The sequence below is a fragment of the Chiroxiphia lanceolata genome, chromosome 8 (genome assembly GCF_009829145.1).
Source record: "Chiroxiphia lanceolata isolate bChiLan1 chromosome 8, bChiLan1.pri, whole genome shotgun sequence".
Lineage (NCBI taxonomy): Eukaryota > Metazoa > Chordata > Aves > Passeriformes > Pipridae > Chiroxiphia > Chiroxiphia lanceolata.
Window position 1 is genome coordinate 7,053,701 of NC_045644.1, and position 21,667 is coordinate 7,075,367.

The 21,667-nt window shown below is 41.9% G+C and overlaps 1 protein-coding gene across 3 annotated transcripts in view; it reads left to right on the forward strand.

Annotated features, from left to right (window-relative positions):
- Nucleotides 1-21,667, forward strand: part of INPP5A (inositol polyphosphate-5-phosphatase A) — a 193,204-nt gene that overhangs the window by 79,694 nt on the left and 91,843 nt on the right. For all 3 annotated transcript variants that reach the window (XM_032694962.1, XM_032694961.1, XM_032694963.1), the window contains exons 5-6: nucleotides 17,416-17,479; nucleotides 21,048-21,151. In XM_032694962.1, coding sequence (XP_032550853.1) covers nucleotides 17,416-17,479; nucleotides 21,048-21,151 — 168 coding nt within the window. The remainder of the gene's footprint in view (nucleotides 1-17,415; nucleotides 17,480-21,047; nucleotides 21,152-21,667) is intronic.

Below are 21,667 nucleotides of genomic sequence, written 5' to 3' on the forward strand. Positions count from 1 at the left end.
CTGCTAAGTACATTTAACATAAGACGGAGTGGAATATTTCAGGTGTAACTTTTTACAAATATTAGTTATTGTTTCTTATTTTTGACTAATATTAAACAGAGTTATTTAATCTGCCATCCATACTTGCACCCATTTGCGAGACTCATGATGAGCAGATGGACTTCATAAAGAGATCCAGGTATTGTGGGACTCAATGAGGTCCTCAAAGTCCTTGACCTCATTTAGTTACAGCCTGATTTTCTTCTTTGGGAAACCTGAATTAAAGTTAATTTAAGCCAAGCTGACATGAGTTTACGTGGGTGACTAAACAGCGTTTAATAGTAAAAATGACGACTAATCCTTGTAAAGCCTCTAACCTAAAAACGTCACCACCCTGGGAGGGAGTATGCTTTAAAAGTCCTGGCAGATATGTATATATGGAATAGTTTAAGGCAGGCCAAAAATTTCATTTTGGTGATTTGAATTTGTCTAATAAATTGTTTGAAATGTGGCTGGGAAAGAAGTATTGTTATTTTGATAGTTTGCAGTGTAAAAATTCAAAATTAAATGTGGATGCTTTTTTCCCCTGTCCTGAGCTAGTAAGCTAGTTTTCCTTATGCTTTATGTTTTAGTTTTATCAGACGAAACCATAACCAGCAGTGTAACAATGCAGTATAGTGGGTGAATCAGGGTACTTGCAGTCACTGCAATTCAAAATCGAGTGTCTCCTTTCTGAAAATGGACATTTTACCATTTAAGAAAACATAGGGCCAGATCCCGCCCTTTGACTTGAAGTGTTAAATTCTTTTCAGTTGGTAACTCTGTAAATTCCCGAGGAAGTCCATTGAAGTTAATAGCATCTGTAGGTTTGTTAGTGTAGCTTCCTTAGGATGTCATTTCTCTTGCATGTAACCAAGGGACTGGTCCTTAAGAGCGAGAAAGGTGATGCAACATGGGAAGTTGAATTTTTTTATTGCTTACATTTATTCACTTAAAGGAGGAAAAAACATTAAATAAAAATGTGATCTCTTACTAGATCCAAAAGGCATGGTGTTAGGATTCTGAAATACATGGCAATGATCTGTGCTTGGGATTTTTAAAAAAGCTGTCTTTGAAAACTAAGGAAAACTTGTGTATGCCTTTTTTGTCAGAAAGGATGTTCTGACTGGGATTTGAGAGAAAGTCTCTGGGTTTGGTTTTCTATAATTACAGACTTAGGAATGTACTTGTTTGCTCTGAGTTTCTTGTGGGTTTGGGTGCTGTTATAGGTCTAGTAGCTTTTGATTAAAAACATTCCTGTTTTCAGTGAAGACTGAAATGCTGGAACCTGCACTGCAGGTGAGGAAGGGTGTGCATGGCGAAATGGAGCATGGCTTCCCCTCAAAGGGAATTGCAAAGGAAGGGCAGCGTGTGGCTGAGGTGGAGGAGGAGGATGTGCAGGCACACAGGTGCTCCCAGCAGAGCATTCCATCCGAAAGCTCCTGGGCTCTGTTCCCGTGTCCTCCCAGGATCTGTCCCTGTGTCCCTGCAGCCGAGCCCACGTGGCTCCCCAGTGTTTCTCCTTCTGGAGCAGGAAGGAACAGTCTATCTCCAGTTCTTTGTAGGCTAATGTATCGCTGTAGACACTGGTATAGACATCTGAAATATAATTAAATGACAGGAATGCTCTATTTGTCTAAACAAGACAAAGCATGGAATGGGTTCATTTGACTTGAAACACGTAATTAGCATAACCCTTCTGGATGCTTGTTTTATCATTTGCAATATAGTCAAAGATTGATTATCGTACTGTACCTTTTGAATGTCATTAATAGAATTGTTTTGTCCACTTGATTAATATGTTGCCTCAACCTCAGAATAATCATATTAAACTAGGTTGCCTTGTTCCTTCTGACTTGGAACATTCCTATTTCCATGCACCGACTTCTCATGAAGGCCCCAAATAAATTGTCTTTGGTGCATTTTGTCATCTCCAGTGTTTCAGCATACATCCAACTGGGAATCTCTCCTGATGGTGTGGAAGGGATGTTGCTATAAAAATGGATTTTATAAGCTAATTAACTACTCTCTTCTAAGTTTAGACAATGGGGGGTGGGATTGGGGTGTTTTCATTCCAGTGAAAATCAACAGATCAAGCCACCGGTGTCCATATATTTTAAAATCTTTCAGATATTTTAGGTATTATTTCACATCAGGAATCTTCAATTTTGAATGTGTGAGCCATAAGACATTAAGGGTTTGTTTTAATTTTCGTCTTATTTTCTAAATCAAACGAAATTACGCAAAACCCTGAACCTTGCTTTTTGCAGGAGTCAGTACTAAAGGTTTTTAATTGTGTGATGACGTGTAACATTCCTGTTTGGAGTCCATCAGTTGTTGGCTACGTTAAGTCAGTGACATCCCAGCAGCTGAGTGGGTTTTGCTGCACTGATATTGTCTCATCCCAGTTAAAGGAACATTTCTATTCATTGAACACATGTATTTCAACATACTTAGGAGTGAAGTCTGTTTATCAGATCTTTCCTAAGTCCAGAAGAACTGAACTGGGTTAAAGATAGGGCCAGTCACTGCAAGGCAAAGGCCAAATCCAGGGTGAGACGTGTACCTTGGTGCTAGTTCTAGGAGAAGCTGCATCTCCTGAGCTGGGCAGAGAGGACGGTGGGGCACAAAGCCTTCCCTCTCTGTATGGAAACAGTGTGTGCTGCATGTACTGGGGGGGGGGGGTGGTTGTGTGTGCACACACGTTTGCTGTAAGAGATGTAAAAACGCATGAAGATTCAAAATGTCTTAGCAACAAAATGTGAATGAAGCACAAACTTATGTTCCAGGATTAAGATTTAAGTTTCTGTCTACCTGGGTCAGTGTTTGAGGTTACTAAGTGTTTGAGTCATTGAACTTTAAGACTGCATTCATCACGGCTTCCTAGACTAATATAAATTTCTTCCCATTAAGTCAATAAGCGTGGTTACATCAGACAGCAGTTCTGTCTAGAAACTAAGATTAATGTCCATCATAAAAGTGACATGAAGAGACAACTTGTTTGATTTATACAGACTATTTTTGTCTTCTCAGTTTTAAAATAAAATTCGAGTTATTACTTCTAGCAATATAGAGGTTTTCTTTCTCACTTCCACTGTTACTGAAGCATTCCTTTCAGATAGTGGCTTTTGGTAATCCAAGGTGTGAGCCTGTAGGGTGAAAAGCCCTTCCTGTAGGTGGACTAACAGCACAACTGACTGATAACAGCCCTACTGTCTGATAGCTTCCACTTTGAAAGAGCCTTTTTTTTTAGGCCTTTTAATTAGTCTGTTTTTGTGAGAAAGCATTTTCTGGTTTAGGAATGGAAAATGCTTTCTATTTGTTTGTGCTCCAGTTGACATGTAAAAGGACAGTAGTTCTGGCAGTGCAGCAGCCCAGCGTGGCTCTTGAGCCCCACTGTAATTCCGGGCTGGAATTCTGTCTTTCGAGTTGTTGTCGAGAGCAACCAGAGCCCACAGTGCCCTGCTCAGCACCGTCACTGCCAGTTCATGCAGGAGCATTGACATCATCCTGAGCAGGAACAGATCCTCAGTTAATCCCATTGGAAATTGTACTGAAGTCAGGCCTCGTTTGCAAGTTCGGAGGCTTTTAGTCCTCATCTCCCATATTCCTTTTATCAAATTCCATGTGATCAAGGAGCATGAGCTTTATTTGTACAGTGGAATTTTTGTTATTGATGGATCAGCTTCACAAAGTGTCTTACGATGCTCTGCTGTTCTTGAAATGCTTAAATATATTTTCTTTACCATTTACTAGCTCAAAGCTAGAAAATAATGGTAGTATGGTGATGGTAGCAAGGGGTTTGAGCAAGGTGGTGGTGACAGACTGATAAATTAAGCAATCTTAACTCACTTTTCATATGCTCTATAGAGTCCTTTAGTTTTGTTTTTCTTTTTTAATTTATTTTTTTTAAAGTCGGGGATGGGTATTAAAGTACTGCCCTTATAGGCCAGACCCCCACCATGAAGATGGTAAAGCCTTTGGGTGCAGCTGTATTGTTGTTTCTGGCTCAACACTGTGAATTCCCTTATGGCAGTTCAACAGCTGAAGTTTTGTCTGAGACTTCCAAAAGTAAAGCATTAATGGAATGATGAATTGCAGTTCCAAGCAAGATATGGCAAACATATTTCTAACAGGTTCTTCCTAAACTGTTTGTGGTGTTTCCTTTGTGAAATGAGCTCTTCCAGCAGGGAGGGGGTCATCCTTCCAAGTTGCCCCTACCACGAAGCTGGATTTCTGCTTCAGGATAAATCCAAGCTGACGTACCTGGTCAGCTGGCAGATGTGGGCCCATTGGTCCTGGTGTGCTGTTCATCTCCAGGCTCTCACCACGATAAGCAGGTCAGGAGATGTGAACCAGTGTTCATGCTCACTGTTTATGCGATGTCTGTCACACAGGGACAGCTTCACAAAATGAGTTTCCTGCACAACAGCATCCGCTGCATCCACATACCTGCATCCACAGCATTGCTGGAGTTTCTGTTCCTAGCATAACACAATGTCCTTGGATTTCTATGGTGAGAAGATGCCTTTGCTTCGTCTTTTCTTCTCATAGCCAGTGCTCTGGGACTTGTCAAGTCTCCCCACAGTGAAACAAAGAGGAGGCAGTAGAAACAGGCCATAGCAAACCTCCTTTTGTTTCAGACTTTATAGGATGTCGAGACAAAAGGGCATTAAGGAGTTCTGTTTGCTGTGTTACCAGTGAGTCAGGGAGTGACAGTTTCTAGTTTGTTCTTGAGTAATTCAGTTCGGTAGCCAGAATTTTCAGAGAACAATGTTCTTGTCTGTCATCAGAGCAGTGGAACTTGCCTGTCTGTAACCAACTTCAAGTGAGTGTGCTAAATACCTTTTAATTGTAATTGGTCAGGAATGTGTTCCTTTAAAATATCATTATCTTAAAACATGACACCATGTAAAACAGGTATTTGTTTAGGTTGAGATGCAGGCCTGGCTGGTTTGGGGTGCACAAGGAATGTCACAATTGCACTGAGCTTCAAGTTCAGGCTCCACACTGTAACCTGTATTTCCCCTAATGCTAGAAATCAGAGCTCAAACAGAGTACTTATGAATGTACAAAATGTACCATATTATTGAAATTTTAAAAATCAATTAAAGCTTTTCTGTAATTGTGCACATGCTCTGGTTGAGTGGCTCATAGGTAATTTGTAAACTGGTTAGGTTCATTGTTGGCCATCTCTTAGAACTGATTGTCCTTTAATTAGCTTATCTCTATCATGCATGTAATGTGATTCCCAATAAAAATTACAGGATTTTAATTGAAATTGAAAAGTTCTGAAAGGTAGAAGTATAAATATTATGTATTATATAAGTGCGTGCTCAAACTCTCATGGACATTCTGAAAAGATTTTAATAACAGGGCAGGTTTTCCACGTGATTTAATTATCAATTGACTTGACTGAGTGTTTAGATTAGAAGAGTATAATTTGGTTTATTTCATAAAGAAAAGCTTTACATCTTTATGTCCTTATTGATTTGCCAATACCATTTAATGAGTTGCGGTTGAAAAAAGTTACATTAGTTGAAATACATCTTTGGGATTGGTCCATGCAACCTTACTTTGGAAATAAAACCACTTGAAGAAAATGCTGAGCATAGTTCAAAGTTGATTATGTCAAAGTATTGCTCTGAAGTGTAGATGAAGAAATGCAAAGTGGTAGCAGGCATTTGGTTATTCTGCATATAATTATTGTCTATAATTCCAGGAAAAATAGTTCCATTTCATTCATCCTGATGTTTTCTTACGTTTGCTAAACCAGGTATGCTGCACATGTTTTCATTTATGCATTTATTTTTAGTTTGAATACACTGACATTTTTTTTAGGATTCTTCGTAACCCAGTTTTCAGTATTTTTACTAAACTTTGGCAGAGTAAACTTAAATTGTTGCTGCTTTTATTTATATCGCTGTACCTCTATGGAATCAGTGCATCAACTGGTGCAAAAAGGCACAAGGGCACAAATATCTAATCACATAAATGGTGTTGCTCTTCATTTCAGTGAAGTGAAGCCTGTTAGGAAATATCAGGTTTGGCCCTTTGTTAGTGATAATAATTAAAACCCCCTATAATCTGCATCTTTGTCTGTAACTGGAGTGGCAACGTACAGAACAAGGCAGTGCAGTCACTGTGCCGGGTCAGGTCTGTCTGCTCAGGGTCAGTGCAGGGACATGTCTGGTGTTTAACACCAACTCTGTATCAACAGCATCAGATAAAAGACAAATAAAAGCTGGGAGACAGACTTCCTATTTTTTACTCTAAAATATTTTGTAGTAAGTTGGAAAAAGTCAGTAGAGATTGCTTTTTAAATATGGGCGATTCTCATTGTACTTGTGATTCAGTATGTAATGGTAGTGATACAAATAAGGCACTGAAAACCTTAGTTTTTGATGATTTTTCAGAGATTTTAGACTTTTTCTGCATGTTGCACGGAAGCCTAAGAACACAGGTGTAGGGAGGGTGTACAGAAGGGGTTTACAAGCGCATTGCCCTTGGCCCAGGTACCTCTACCCTCATACTCTGTGTTAAGGGGCTCCAGGTTTCTCCTGAACGTGTCAGGCAGCTGGTATTGCTGTCCCAGGTTTGAGTTTCCAGTTTGGTGCACTGAACAAAGAGCAGGACAGTGTGGGTGCTGCACACATTTTCTGGAACCACCTTCAGGGAGGTTTGGCAGCGATGGCAATGCCTGAGGCAACACATCCCCACAGCCTGGCTGGGGACTGGTCCCAAGGGAGCAGTGTGGTGACGGTGGTGTGGCTGATGGAGCAGTGTGGTGACAGTGGTGTGGCTGAGGTAGCAGTGCAGTGACAATAGTGCGGGTGTGTCACATGGGACCCGGTTGGACCCGGCTCAGGCTCATCCCTGGGAGCAAGCCCCGTGCTACCAGGAGGTCCCAGCTCCAGCATGACCTTATCTGGGCAGCACCAGGTAGAATCACAGAATACCACACTGGTTTTAATTGGAAGGGTCCTTAAAGATCATCCAGTTCAACGTCATGCCACAGGTAGGAAACCCTAACAAGGACTGAGGTGAGACAGACTGCATCTCCTGGGACATCAGCCTTGGAAGACACCTCTGTGCTGAATATGGAAGATAGTATCCCGAAGTGGGACTTTGTGCAGGGCAGTGTGCTGAGGGGGTCCTACTCACCCTCGTGGTTATTTTTTGTCACACAATGTGTAGGTTTTGTGCTGGATTCTGGCTTTGGCTCATGGTGGCATCAGCACTGTCCTCAGCAGCATTCTGGGATGGCAGGGCTGCCATTTTAAGTCCTGGATTTGCAGCTGTGTTACACTTCTGGCTGTGTGGCTACTCAGGAGTCTTGCACAGGTACCAGGTTGGTGCAGCTGGGCCAAAAGCACCAGAGGGGATCAGTTTAAATTATTAATCCCAGCTTCTCCAGCAGATTGCTGTAGCATTGTGCTTGCCTTCTTCATCTCAAACTAGAATGAAAACTGGTGATTTCAGTGTCCTCAAGGTTGATGCCCTTGCAAGAAGCTGTTCTGTCCCACAAGTCTGTGACCCTCTTTTGAGTCTGCCTTGTTCCACTGCAGTTCATCTTTGTTATGGTAATTTAAAAATTTAACAGGTTTATTAATCCTGCAGAATTTATTATAGTCAAACATGAGATATTATTAAGTTGCTATTGTACAGAGCATTTACCCTCGCTGTTGGAATGACTTGTCCTCTGCATTGGCAGACACAGAAACATTCATTTTGTTTCCTAATTAGGAGAGCTGCAATCAGGAACCATGACAGGGTTCAGCTCCTCGGTGTACAGCATGCCAGGTTCCATAGTGCAGGCTTTATAAAATTCTCTTTAATTCAGGAACAGAATATCATTAACTTTGTAAGTGGATGAATACAATGGACAAGCAATTTAATTAACTTCTAACATTGGATGTTGGACAGGAGACAAAATGAAATTATGCACATATTTCTTATGCAGGCAGTCAACCTTGAAAGGGGCTTGATTGTGATGGGTCAGACAGGGGGACAGCTTTGTCCAATTATTTGATGTTTAGTCCTAGAATATGAAATTTGAAATTTGGTACTTTGTAAATCAATCATCTCTTATTTTGAGGCAGCTACAGAGGTTCTCTGAGATACAAAACAACCACCAGTGACTGTGACACGCTAAATACAACCTTTTACCACATGGTACTTTCCTATTTGGAGATGACCTGTATAATGCTAAATGAAATGGACATTAATGCCTCCTCATCAAATTGAATTTGCCATCTTGAGTGTATTATGTAAGAATATATCAATGAAACACTGAATTGATTTAAAGTTTTTAAAATTAAGATTATTTAGAATCAAGTCAATGTAGTAGGAGTCACCCAGCCTACCAGTTTTCCCCCAAATAAAGCACCTTTTTTTCTTACTAGAAGAGAACTGTGGTAAAGTGTTAAGCATCCGGCAGTGTCTCTCATCTGCTCAGAAGCCATCCAGGTTGGGTCCAAGTTCCAAGATCAGACACTGTCCAGTGCCCAGCAGGAAAGGGCTTTCCTTGGGTTGCTCTTTCTTCTGGCCAGACCCGGCTGCAAAAATCCATGGGACATAGAATATAGAATGCAGCAGAAAAATAATATTCTGCACTTCTGTATTATCTTCTGCAACGTGAGACCTGAGCTCTGTTTCTTAAAGTTCAAGAACTGTTGCCGCTATCTATGGGATAAAACTGGCTCTTTGGACAATTTTTTGAGCTTGTTCGTCGGGAACTTCTAACTGCCTAGAAAATGTTTTAGGCTCTCCATGAGGCTCAACACTGAAATAACCGTGAAGTATTTAGCATTTACCTGTGTATCTTTTGAGAAGCACTTATGCTTATCCTGTCTGCTGTGCTTACTGATGGAAATCAGACTTTCGTTCTGTCCTTTTCCATCCTGAAGAGTCAATGAATATTCTGAGCAGGGCAAGGTGCTTTGCTCTGGCTTTGAATGTCCTCAGCGGAGGTTTTGGCTCCCTGATCACACTCACTCCCTGCTGTCAGGCCTGTTAAAACTTGCTGGGGCCAAATCCAGAGTGTGGCCCTGAACTACAGCTCTGCATCCTGTATTCCGACTGCCTCCTTTCCGCACTGGTGCGGAGCCAGGCTGGGTGCCTCTTATCCTGATTGGGGCCTCCAGAGTGCTTGTGTAATAGAAATATTAAATAACAGCGTGATTAATGACTTTGTGAGAGCTCTACTTCGTGTTTAGGAATATTGATAAGTGGCCTTTTTTGTAACTGCTCAGCACACGTACACTTCCCTTAGCTCAGGTTGGCTCCTTGGTCTGTCACTAATCTTGGTTTTCAGAAAAAGAACCTCCGTCTGACTTTTTTTTTAAATTGAATTTATTTTTAATTAAAATATGAAATCTTTTTGTGAAATATATAAGTATCAAAAGTAGCATTAAATATTCTTTGTCAGTGTGGTAGATTACGTATGGGTTATTCACTTACTCAGCAGACATGTTAATACATAGCTCAGAGGTTTTGTTTTTTAATTTTTCTCTTCTTAAATTAACTGGTCCCAAATAATCTTTTAAAATTGAATATGATTTTTCGTTTGTTGTGACGGAATTATTAAGAGAAGATGGTAGAGATGGATCGTGTTAGCTGAAGATCCCTCATTTTGTTAGTTTTCAAAACAGGAAAATGAAAGCTCCCGGGACTTCATTTTTATTCTAGAAAATGTACCCTTGCTGACTGCTGTTAGCAGAGACCTCTCTGAGGTATCTGTAATGACCAGGATGGCAGACAAGTTTCTTTTTTTATGTTGATCTCTTGATTAAGAATTTAAATGACTTGGGATTTAGATATCTTGGAATTTTTAAAACACTTACTCCAGTCTGTCATGTAGACAAGTTACAACCTTTACCGAAACCTAAACAGATAAGCCTTTTTGAAAATATCTGCATCCTGGTAATGAGAATAAACGTTACAACCTATAAAACTATATATGAACACCTGTGCATCAGTTGTTTCCTGAATTACATTTAATTCAACTATTATAAAAGCAAAAACAAATCATAATTTATTTTTTAATTATTTGGATTTTAGTGGTACATTTTATAGTGATTATCCCCCTTGATAGTTGCATTATTATTGGTCCTGCACTTTGAAAAGGCTTCTCTGAAGAAGTAAGAAGGAAGAGAGCAAGGGAGCAGTGCTAGATGTTACAAGTATGTCTGGGGATGCTCAGCTACGACTCAACAGCAAAGGTTGTGGCACTAAAGTGAGTTGAGGATGGCTGGAAACCACACTGTGTGTTCTGACAGCTGGGAGCACAGGCAGTGTGAGGTGATTCACCTGGCACAGAGCAGCTGGAGGTCAACTTGCCAGCCTGGTGCAGCCTGTATGGCTGGAAGTGTTGGTCTGAAAAACTGGCAGGTTCATGAAATAAATGGATTATAAACAAATTAGATTTTTTTAAGACAAAATAACTTTTGAAGTCAAAACCAGCATGTGGAAATTAATGTAGAAATGCAGAAGGGTCTTTGCAGGTATGGATCTAATATAGGCAAGAAATTCCCAGGAGTTAGGGACTCCTAGTGCCTAAAGTGGACACTTTTTTATCCCTACCTGCTGCACCTGCTGCTTTTGCTTCCAGAAGACTCCAGTGCTCCAGCAGCACTGACTTAACTGGGAAATGAGCATTGGAGACACTGGTAGGATAAAAGTGGAAGTGGCTTCTTTACAGCATGGTTATTCTATATATCTTATTTATGTATAAACATTGTATGTTTATGTTATGATGCATAACATTGGTTTAGGTTTTATGGAGTAGGAGAGTTTGCAGTGCCAATCCTGCCACTGGTTTTACTCTTTCCAAGTGGACAATTCCATTTGCTTTAATGAGACTATCACATGTAACTGAACTATTGTTTTTAATACAGAACAAGTTCTCGTGTGTCAAGAGAGTTTTTTAAGTTTGTCACTGAGTATCTGGAGCCCACTCACTTTGACACTTTATTAAAGAGGTAATTATTCAAATACTTTTAACTGAAGCTGATACCTGTGTTTGTGATATGGAGCTGTAGGAGTGGCGTGTAATTGTTTGGAATGGTCGGATCGGGCTCCGGCCGTCTGCACGTCAGGTGGAGCAGGGCTGTCCGGGCAGGCTCAATGGCACTTTAATTGTATGTGCTTTAGCTGATAAGTCTAATTCAGGAAATGATAAATTGCTGGACACCTAATTTGTTTGCAAATAAAAAGCGACAGAGTATTTTATAATGAGTTAATCTGTGTACCCAGCCTGGTTTTTAACCTTGAATGGGCAATAGGCAGTTGGTGTTATTTGGCTGTAGTGAATCGAGTGTGGCAGAACTGCAGGCAGACCCTGCACTGTCGCTCGTGGTGTCAGTACTTCATCAGTCACTGTTCAGGTGTGTTGGTACCAGCCTGTCCTGCAGCTCCCCTTCCTCTGCTTTTTGGGAAAGTGGCAGCTGTATCAAAACTAACTTTTTTATGGCAAACTAAAGGTGGGTGTTTTCACAAAGTGTTTCTAAAGTGCCACAGAAATCCAAGGTAGCCAGTGGTTTGTTCTTAGCAGAATTTTGGAGCTGTTTTGCTGTTGCTGTACCCTGTGGCACGGCACCCTCCACACCAGGTACCCCCACACTCCCTCAGCAGGAGGGTAGCCCACAGTCCCTCCCTCAGTAGGGAGGTACCCCACAGTCCCTGGGTGTTGGGGCCTGGCCTGGGGGCAGCTGGGCACCCACAGCCTCTGAGCCCAGCAGCCCCTGGCTGGGGAGGTGGCAGCGGGTGGCCCCCGGCCATGGCAACCATCGCGCTGGCCCAGGCCGCAGCCCCTGGCAGCGCTCAGCATCCCCCAGGCATGCAGGGAAGGTCAGGCCCTACCCTTTCCCATCTCAGGTTTGTCTCTTTGAAGTCTCTTAAACTTTACTGCGACATAAATGAGTCCAGGCAGTGTCCCCGTGCCATACCCATAACAGCTCCTGTGTGACATTGCTGTCGGCCCTTCTGGGGCCGCTGCAGCTCCCAGTGCTGTGCTTGCCCTGACTGAGATGTGGCCACTTACAGACTCCATCTCGCTAATGGGAAAGTAATACCTGCTCTTGATGTTCGGGTTTATAAACATGTGAAATACTTTTTTAATTGTTGGTAGCAAAGCAGGCGGGCAATCAATAGTGTCAGGCCTGCCAAACTCACTGTTGACATTCAGCAGAGCCAAAAAGGCTGGTAGGAGATAAGGGCTTCCTGTCAGCAGTGCCCGCGCTAATTCATATTCAGACATTGTCATGTTCCATGATAAATGAATTCCTTGAACTATATTGATATAGTAGGTTAAACATTGAAAAAGTTGGGCTGAACTTTGACTTTAAATATTCATTAAAGCTAATTATGGATTTTATGACTACATGAATTACAGTTTCTATGTCATCATGGGCAATTTATTTTAAATATATTTAAAGCAATCTTTATATATTAACTATCACATTTAGTGAGGTAATGCAGTAAATGTTTACTCTGTGCAGTAATTAAATGTTTATTCAGCTATTTCCTTTATGCATTAAATCTCCACAGTTGAAATGGCCTACTTTAAAAAGAAATTATGCCAATTAGCTGTTAAAAAAATGATAGCTGTTTAAATCTTCAAACTTTTGTGGCAAAATTTCTGTATAATCAAAGGAATAGTGTTTGTAATTATGCCAGATGTGTAATCCATCACAACCAATTTGTTTATCTTGCCATCAGTACCAGTTTTCCCAGATGAGTCTTTTGGTATGGAATAATGAAAGAAATGTCCAATACCATAATGAGTATCATTCTGGAAGCTAATTAAACGCAGTGGACATTTAACTTCAGTCTGTTAGCAGGGAGAGGATGCCTGTTTTTTTCTTCATAATACATTTTTGGGGGATATGCAAAGCTCCTTTAATGAACGTGCCCAGTGTATTGTAAATGTTGCTCTGTGTCTACAGCTGCAATACAGGTCCACACACAGACGTGGTAGGAACAGTCAGGTGCTTCTGTCAGTCCGGAAAAAGCAGTTGTTAAAAGCAACATTGCCTGAGATAATGCCTGGCCTCTCCCTGAGCTCCTGAGCATTTCCGGAGGGACCATTCTTACAAAAGCCAGGATGTGTTTGCCTGTGTACTCTGCAGTCAGTGACTGTGATATTGAAAGAGGTCCTGGGAGCTTGCAAAAGAAATTTTCCCTGCTCTACCTGCAGGGTTTTGTGTGCTGGTTTGACTGTTTGATTATAGGGGTGTTAAATCCAAGCTGTTTAGTTATAGTGAGCAGGGGAGACAGCAGAACAATCAGTTTTACCTTCGTGTGTGTTTCTAAGGAACTTGGCCAAGCTAAAATTGAGTATTGCTTATGACTGTGCCACCTGCCTTTCTGCTTTGATGCTCTCTGCTGGTTTAGTTGGGTGTATATATAGGGATATATATATATATGTATATATATTCATGTCTATTTACAATGTTTAAACTCCTCTGGGAAGTAAAATATGAATAAATTTCAGTACAGCTACTGGCAGTGACTGTGTGGTGTTTTCCTGTGGGCATGGGTGTTATTCTAAATTGTGTATGTACTTCTGGGAGTAACTGGGCACCTCAGGCTCTGATGAAGCCCTTTGTATCGTGTCAGTCCCTGGCTTTAATAGTAGGGTAGAAATCACAGAATCATGGAATGGCCACACTTCCAGGGATTGGGCAGCCACAGCTTCTCTGGGCAACCTGTGCCAGGGTCTCACCACCTTCGCAGGGAAGAATTTCTTCCTAATTCACCTGCCTGATCAGTCCCAGGAATTACATGTGCTGTCCCTGTGAACACCTGAGGCCAACAGGTTGGGCTGGTCTTCCTGAGCTTCTAGAAACTTCTGGTACTCCAGAATATGGTGATTTTAGTTACTAGCCCAGGAGCAGGGAGGTTGGCCTGACAAGTTAAGAACTTTCTGATCTGAGCCGAACTGTGAGCTGTCCATTCATCACTCTGACTTGAGGCTACTGAAACGGAATCCATGACTAGTTTGTGTTTGCAGACTGCTTGGGAAGTCAAGCAGACAAGCCTGTGGCTGCTCCCTGCACTTCACTCTGGTGAGACATCACAAGTGGCAGAGCGTGCGCCGTGCCCTGTTCATTCCCTGGGGCAGGAGTGCTCCGTTCAGGATCGGAGCAGCTGATGAGAGCTGCTGCACCGTGTCTGAGCCCTGCCCTCAGAAATTAGGGTGCTCTGAATGCTGGAGAGGAAAGACTACAGACTGATCCCTTCAGGGGTGGCACTGTCTGAAGGGGCACAGCTGCAGAACGTGCATCGTCTCTGATGTGTGGTGAAGTCAGCCTCAGTGGCCCTCAGTGCACATGTTTTCCAGGTTTGTGCTCTAGAAGGGCTGTTTGTGAAGAGGGCTGCAGTATTCCCAGAAGGAATGAAGAGGGCTGCAATATTCTCAGATCGGCTGATTTGCGCTGGCGAAGCCTCTGTAACTGAGCAAGGAAGGGACAGTGCACAGCACAACCACTGAGATTCCATTTGAGTAGAAGCATCTATTTACAGGTGGTGTAGAACTTGTGCTAACAGCAGAAGTCATCCATTTCAACAACCCTTAAAGTGGAACAAATAATAGCTTGCTTTCTTTGCATTTGAGATGTTTAAAAGTTGAGCTCTTTGGGTGGTTTATAATCGGTAATGTGTTCCTGTGTTGTATCACTTAGATACTGTACATACTGCTGCTGCTGTATGTGCCACTGCTGCTTTTTCCAAAGGATATTGAAATTGTAAATAAGAAAATAAAGCAAGGTTCTACTCTTTAAATTAATCTCATTTAACTGTATTGTTAAACTGGCATTTTATGAGAAATAAATTGAATTAACATAATCGTCTCAACAAAAGGGCCTAAGCATTAGGCCCTGGAAGGTTTTTTTATGTATATTTCATTGCATTAGGGCAGGGAATTATAAGTGCACTCCATCATTTTTACAAGTTCACATTTATGTACCTAAACCTGATTAAGTCTATAACAATGCGGAAGATAGCGATAGCTGTAATTTCCATTCCATTATAGTTTTGATTCTTTTCAGTGGGGTGTTTGGAATTGCACAGTCTAAGGCTGTCTTAATGTTAGTGGTATCAGTTCCTGAAAATGGACGGAGTTACTTCATCACTGTCACAGATTCATTGTGCATGAGTAGCTGACACTGTGCTACAAGTGCAAACTATCAAACCGAACTTTTGCTGCATAAGTCTTCAAAATTAGTTTTTTAAAATTGAGATTAAAGCTGTAAGAAGTCTAGCAATGAGCGAATTGTGACACTCAGAAAGGAAGTTGTAGCTTGAGGACGAGTGACAGTACTGTTTTTAGTAGAATTATGACACCTAAATAAAACAAGTGTTAGAGCATCTGGATTCTTCATGGTTTACTTGTTGGCTTACTTGGGTTTACTTGAAGGCTTACTTGTTGATATGTGACATGAGAAGCTTCAGAGTTCATAATTCTGTCACCCAGATTTGTACCTGATTTGGACAGATCACTATTTCCAAATAATTAGTCCTTTTTACTTAGTCTCAGCTGTGGCATAGGGAATTCTGATGAGAATAAAGGGAAAAGTTTACCATGAAGGTGGTGAGACACTGAAGCAGCAGCTCAGGAGGGGAGGGAGGCTCCAGCCCAGGAGAGTTCTGAGTCTCCTCTCTGAGGAGACTGCATGGGGCAGGGCATGGACTGGAGGTACTCTGACAGCATGATCCTGCTGTCCTGCTTCGTGGGAAAAAGAAAAGCTCCCTTAAAAACAGCACTGAGATGTCACAGGTAGGCTGACTTGGCCACACATTACTGACATAGCCCGAGTTCCTATTCCAGGATCCCTTTTTCATTTGCTATTAAATTTTTCAGACTTGAGGCATTTGGGATGATACTTCCCAGATGTTTGCTGAGGCTCCTTTTTTTTATTCTGAAGGCCATGTTAGAAGGTGAAATAAAGCTGTATCTTTATACTGAGTTCTTAAAGAGTATTATTATATAGCAAAGTGTTATCTTTATATATGTCAGATTTTGTCCTGTGCATTGAAGAAAGGGATGGACCAACTGGGAGTATCAGGTGGCAGTGCTTTTATCTTGTACCAGGATTTATTTTTTCCTGGCAGTGTGTCCTTGTTGCAGCACAGTTAACCTTGAGTCCTTCACAGGAGTGTCTCCTGCAGTTCCCTCTTCGCCTCCTCCATGTTATAAAAAAGAAGCCCAAAGGCCCGAAGGAATCTGCCTGGGTCGCAGGGACGTGTACTCATCAATTAAACGTGTGACAGTGTTTTCTGTTGGATGGACTAATATGTCAAGGAGATGGGCAGGACCTCATGTTTGTGCTTTTGACAAATCAGCAAATGTTTAATCTCTGGATGTGCAGCGTCTTATAAATAATGCAGCAGTCCCCGAGCCAAAGTGGAATGAAACTAAATCATCCTTTTTGGTTAATGCGTTGCTTCTTTTATTCTTCTCAGTAAGAGTTTATCTAGTAGCAGGCTGCTTTTTTCTCAGGTTCTGTTGAGTGCATCAAATGTATTTGAAGGCTTATCAAGTTCTCATTTAAAATTTCTAAATTTTTTCATATTCCACTATAAGTCTGTTTACACTGCTTTTTTGTTTCTCGCTTGATTTCCATTTGCTCTCTTCTAACATGTCATTTTCCTCTCATTAACTGGAGGAAAGCAGTGTATGACATGACTGAGGAGAAGGCAAAGCAAGCAGCAAGCTCACTGTACCTGTAAGTCCCATCATGACAAAACTCCCATGGCACAAACGGAGCCAGGAAGGGACTGTTGGCCTGAGCACCCAGGGTTGGCATCCGTGGAGGGTCTTAGGAAAAGGGACATATGGAGAGAAGACTGGAGCAGGAAGGCAAAGGGTGTTGTCCCTGTTGAGGATCGTTTTCAGTCTCAGGGTAGGAAAAAACCATGTCAGGCTGCTGGGAGGTTGTGGAGCCTCTTCTGCAGAGGCTTGAGGTGCAAGTTAGAAAATGGAAAACTTTCCCTTGTTCCTGTACAACAGGCTCCAAAAGCTTTGGTTTTGCTCTGAAGTGAAGGAGATATTGTCATGTTTTTGTAACAGACCTGGGGGGCTGTGTTTGGGGCCTAGAAGGGCACCAGTTGGTGTCACCCATCGTGTCCATCCTTTTGGTGATTAAATGTACACTGGCTGTGGTGCCCTTATCGTGGTCAGTCAGCTGTTAAGGATCTTCTTTATAATGGTTGATGAAACTTCAGAGAAGCAACAAAGGAAATTAATATTTTTATAGATCTTAGAAAATTTAAACATGAATAAATTTCTTCTGTGCATTTTTCTTTTTCTAATCGAAAACCATGATATTCTTTTGAATTTAGTTAGCCGAAGTGGATATTTTTTTAATTTCATATTTTATTATTGTTTTATTACAGGCTCTAGGAAGTTTTTACTTTCTTCACGAATCTTTGAAAAACATCTACCAGTTTGATTTTAAAGGTAAGCGAAGGAGTTAAATGTTTTTAATAGACAATTTGGTTTATACATCAAGGCAGCTTTTCCATCGTCTTTTCTGATGGTGGTGCTTGGCAGTGTTTCCATGTTACACAGACTCCTGTATAATGCATGCAGGTCCCTTGGTGACAGGCGTTGCTTTTCTTACCTTTTATAGACCTCTTAGGAGAAGTCAATGGACCGGCCACAGGTTGCAAGCTGGAACATTAATCATTCCCATGGACCCTTGGGTCCATAGTGGTCCCTGAGGGTTTCAGAACTCTGAATGGCCGCAAGGTTCTTCCGTGTAGATCAGATACAGGACCAAGACCTTAACTGTCCTACAACAATGGTCATTTTGCAAAGCAGATGAGGTAGATTTATGGCTTAAATTACTCAGGAGCAGAGCAGGTCAGTAGGAGGGTGGCATTGTTTTAACCCACATTGATCCTTCAGGTTGGAGGTCTTGCTACATCTCACAAGTTTAAAAGTAATGCAAGGTTATGTACATTAAATATTAAAAATATGATAGAAAATTATTGAATGCTTCCAGAGGTGAATATAGAAAGGATTATGTAAAATTTATGTTATTTCAGTTGAGAACTGTGTATATTTAATATAAAAAATCTCCTGAGCTTCATTTAGCTCACTGAGCTGAACCACGTTAATACTTCATCTAGCATCCCATTAATTTGAGACACTGTTGAAATGGTGGTAACTATGGAGTGTTATAATTGTCTTAATTATATAGATTCATTATTTTTGTTCTCAGTAGAGACAGGTTCTTTCTGCTCACGTAATTGAGGGTACAGGGTCTTCCTGCCCTGAAATATTTGAACGGTAGTTCTGCATGTGTAGCTACTCAAGATTTAGCCAACATAAGTTGTCCTGTCATTACTGATTTCAGTGCTGAAGGAACATTTTCATAATAACATCACAGAGTGATTTTGTCTCTGACAAACCATATGGGAACACTCCATAGTGAGGCTGGCACTCCAAAGAGGCTGTACCTGGGCTTTCTCCCAGACCAGAGCCATTCTGCAGACACTCAGTAACAAGCTGTGCACACGGGGGACTGAATTGTGGACACTGGGGGACGCTGGGGGTCCCAGGTGTTGCCCAGGCCCTGGGTAGAACAGTCTGCTCTCCCTGCTGTGGCTGTTCATTCATTCTACCGTGTGAATGACTTTGTGTGCCAATAATCTGTGAACTGTCTGCACACCTGAGCCCACAGCTTCATCCCACCAGCACTGGAGGAGCAGCAGTTTCACTCTGAACTCCACTTGAAGGTTCCTCCTGCTGGTCACAGATGGGATGTGTCCTGCTCCAGCCACACTTGACAGGGAAATGGCAGCTGCTTCAGGAAAAGAGGAGCTTTTGGTATTTATTAATCATTAATTGGCAACATATTCGCTACTGTACAGCTTTTAAAAGGAAGTGTAAGAATTAAGAAGGGAAGTGAAAAAATGGAAGGAAAAAATGTAGGGGAAAACAATCAATAGGAAAGCAGTAAGCAGATACTTGTTCCAGAAAATAAATGCTTTAAATGGTCAGTGCTTCGTTTTGCTTTGCAAAACCTTAGCAGAGCTGGCTGGGATGGGAACCATTCACATAAAGATGGCTTTGGCCCAGGTATCATTTGGAAGGAAAAAACTCTTAATAAGAATCCAAGAAAATGGGTGAATCACTGTTGTAAGTCACCCACTGTTCTCATAACGTAGAGCAGAATCCGTCTCCCAGTGTAGGGGTTGTAAAATATGACCGTGAAGGCTCCCATCTTTCAGGGGAAATGTAAAACTTGCCTCTTCTCGTCATGACTGTTGACGTTTTCACAGTGTATTAAGCCTTTAAATCAGAAGAAAAATCTGAGTGGATACAAACATCCTCTGCACAAAAATCATTATGAAATTCCGGTTCTACTCAAAAGCATGCAAAAAATAGATGTTAATACACAATTCAGTATTCCTAGAACATCACTGTGGCTTTTCAAAATTCACTGCACAGTTGGATGTGACTGAATACAGACTTTGGGAAAAAAAAAAGATTGTCTCTGTTTTTCAGATCTCAGGAAGACATATCTGAGTTTTAAAATGAGAACATCTTTCTCCTACAGCCTCACATATTATTTGCTACAGCATAGAGGTGTTGGACTGTTTTCACAGTGGTCAGAGGCCCAAAAGTTTGCTTACAATTTAAACTAGTGCCAAACTGTTTGTTCTGAAGGGCCATCCTCCAAAGAGGGGTTTTAGCCAGTTCCAGTCGACCACTTTGATTTACAAAAAGAATCTTGTTCTCTGGTGTGAAGTCAGAAATGAGTAGAGCTGTTTTTAGCTGGGGACAGGCTGTATTCCCCCTGCATTCGCTGCTCAGCAGTCATGTCAACGAGCCACTGGCTCACACGTAGTGTCAGTGCCAATGTGGATGATGGGGAAGTGCCTCCGTTTGCCTAGAGCTTCTTTTGCCTTTTACTGAGGTTCTCCCAGCAGAAGCCTTCAGTCCTTACAATTCTGCCAAGTCTTCTCTGTATCCCAAATGACATCGGGATCTCTGCTGACACTGTTAAACTTGCTGGAAGAGGCACATCCATCCATGATCCACTGAGAATCAGGATATTTGTTCAGTTTTCCTGTGGGAGCCAGACCTCAGAGTGATTGGCACATAAAGAATGATACTTTTTTTCCCCTGAAGACACAGTGCTACATTACAGTAAATGCTTCATTAGATTATATAAAATACTTTATCTAGACAACTTTAACTGACAGGTTTTTGTACCACTTGGTGTTTTCACCAGATATCCAGTAGAACTGGACAATTGAGGGTTCTTGATAATAGTTGGTTTGGAGTTTTCTCCTGTACATTCCCAGTCAAACCTCAATCCCGTTGGGTAGGTCCAGTGTAATGGCAGCTGTACAACAGCTGCCCAGACTCCTGTGTCGGAGGAGTTTGTGAACTAAGTCAGGTTCTCACCTTAGACATGCCAGTACACTGCCCTGATCAGGAGAGAGACCAAGTATGAAGTGGATCAAGAAGCAGAACCTCTCATTCATGAGCTGAGTAGGTCCATAGGAATCTGTGCAGTTTCTGTCTGTGATGAAGCCATTCATTAGAGACATTGGAGAGTGATGTGCGTCACCACTGAATCTCTTGTACAAAGCCAGCACCCATTCCAGCTGTAAATCCCCATGCCAGCCTCATGTGCTGATGGCCTGAAAGGCATGATCTGAAGGACATGGGGACTGCAGGGTCACAGAGCAGCTGGGGAGGGTTAAAGTGCAAGGGTGTGCAGAGACCAGGGTCATGATTAGGGCTCCAGCATTTTACAGGGCTCTGGATAGCAGAAATGACAGTACCCATAACTGTGTAGCTTTGAGGTATCTATTATAAGCAGGTGTGTTTATACCTCGTTTAGTGGTCTCTGGTTTTCCCCCAGAACAGTTCAGTGCTTGCACACTTTCAATTTGCCCTGTTGATTTGCCAGCTGTTTTGCAGATGTCACTGCTTTGCCAATGAGTGCAGGAAGTTGCTCAAAATGTTGAGGTTATGTATGTTAATTTTGTTTTATCTGTCTTCCTAGCTAAGAAGTATAAAAAGGTTACTGGGAAAGAAATCTACTCTGACACTTTAGAAAGCACGCCCATGCTGGAAAAAGAGAAGTTTCCGCAGGATTATTTCCCTGAGGTACGTCCGGTCCTGTGGAGCATTCCCAAATGCTGGGTTTGATTGTGATTTGCTTTGATTACTTGAGCAGCTCCTCTTAGTGACGTGAATAAGCGTGTAATGGAGTCATGGAGTTTTATTGGTTTGCCTGTCGGTTTCTTGACACCTGCAATACATGTTTTAAGTCATGGCATGGATGTACCAAATTCCAGTGGAACTCTTTGTATAGTAGGAAGTCCTTGTGAAGGGTAGAGACAGTGAGGAAAAGACTCGTTTGTGCATTTAAACCCCAAGAGATGGCACACCGTGCCGTGGCAGGGCTGTCTCAGGGGGCCCTGCTCCTTGGTAGGGTGTGTCCCACAGCCGTGGCTCTATGCACGTGGATTGGGATTGGGAAAAGGGAGCTCCTGTGTGGGCAAGAGTACATGTAACGTGGACACACACTGATGGTTCCTCTGAGGCTGCCCTCGGACTCCCTCTTGTTCTCAGAAGAACTGGGAAGTGCTGCAGGTTTGAGGTTGAACGTCTTGTCAAAAC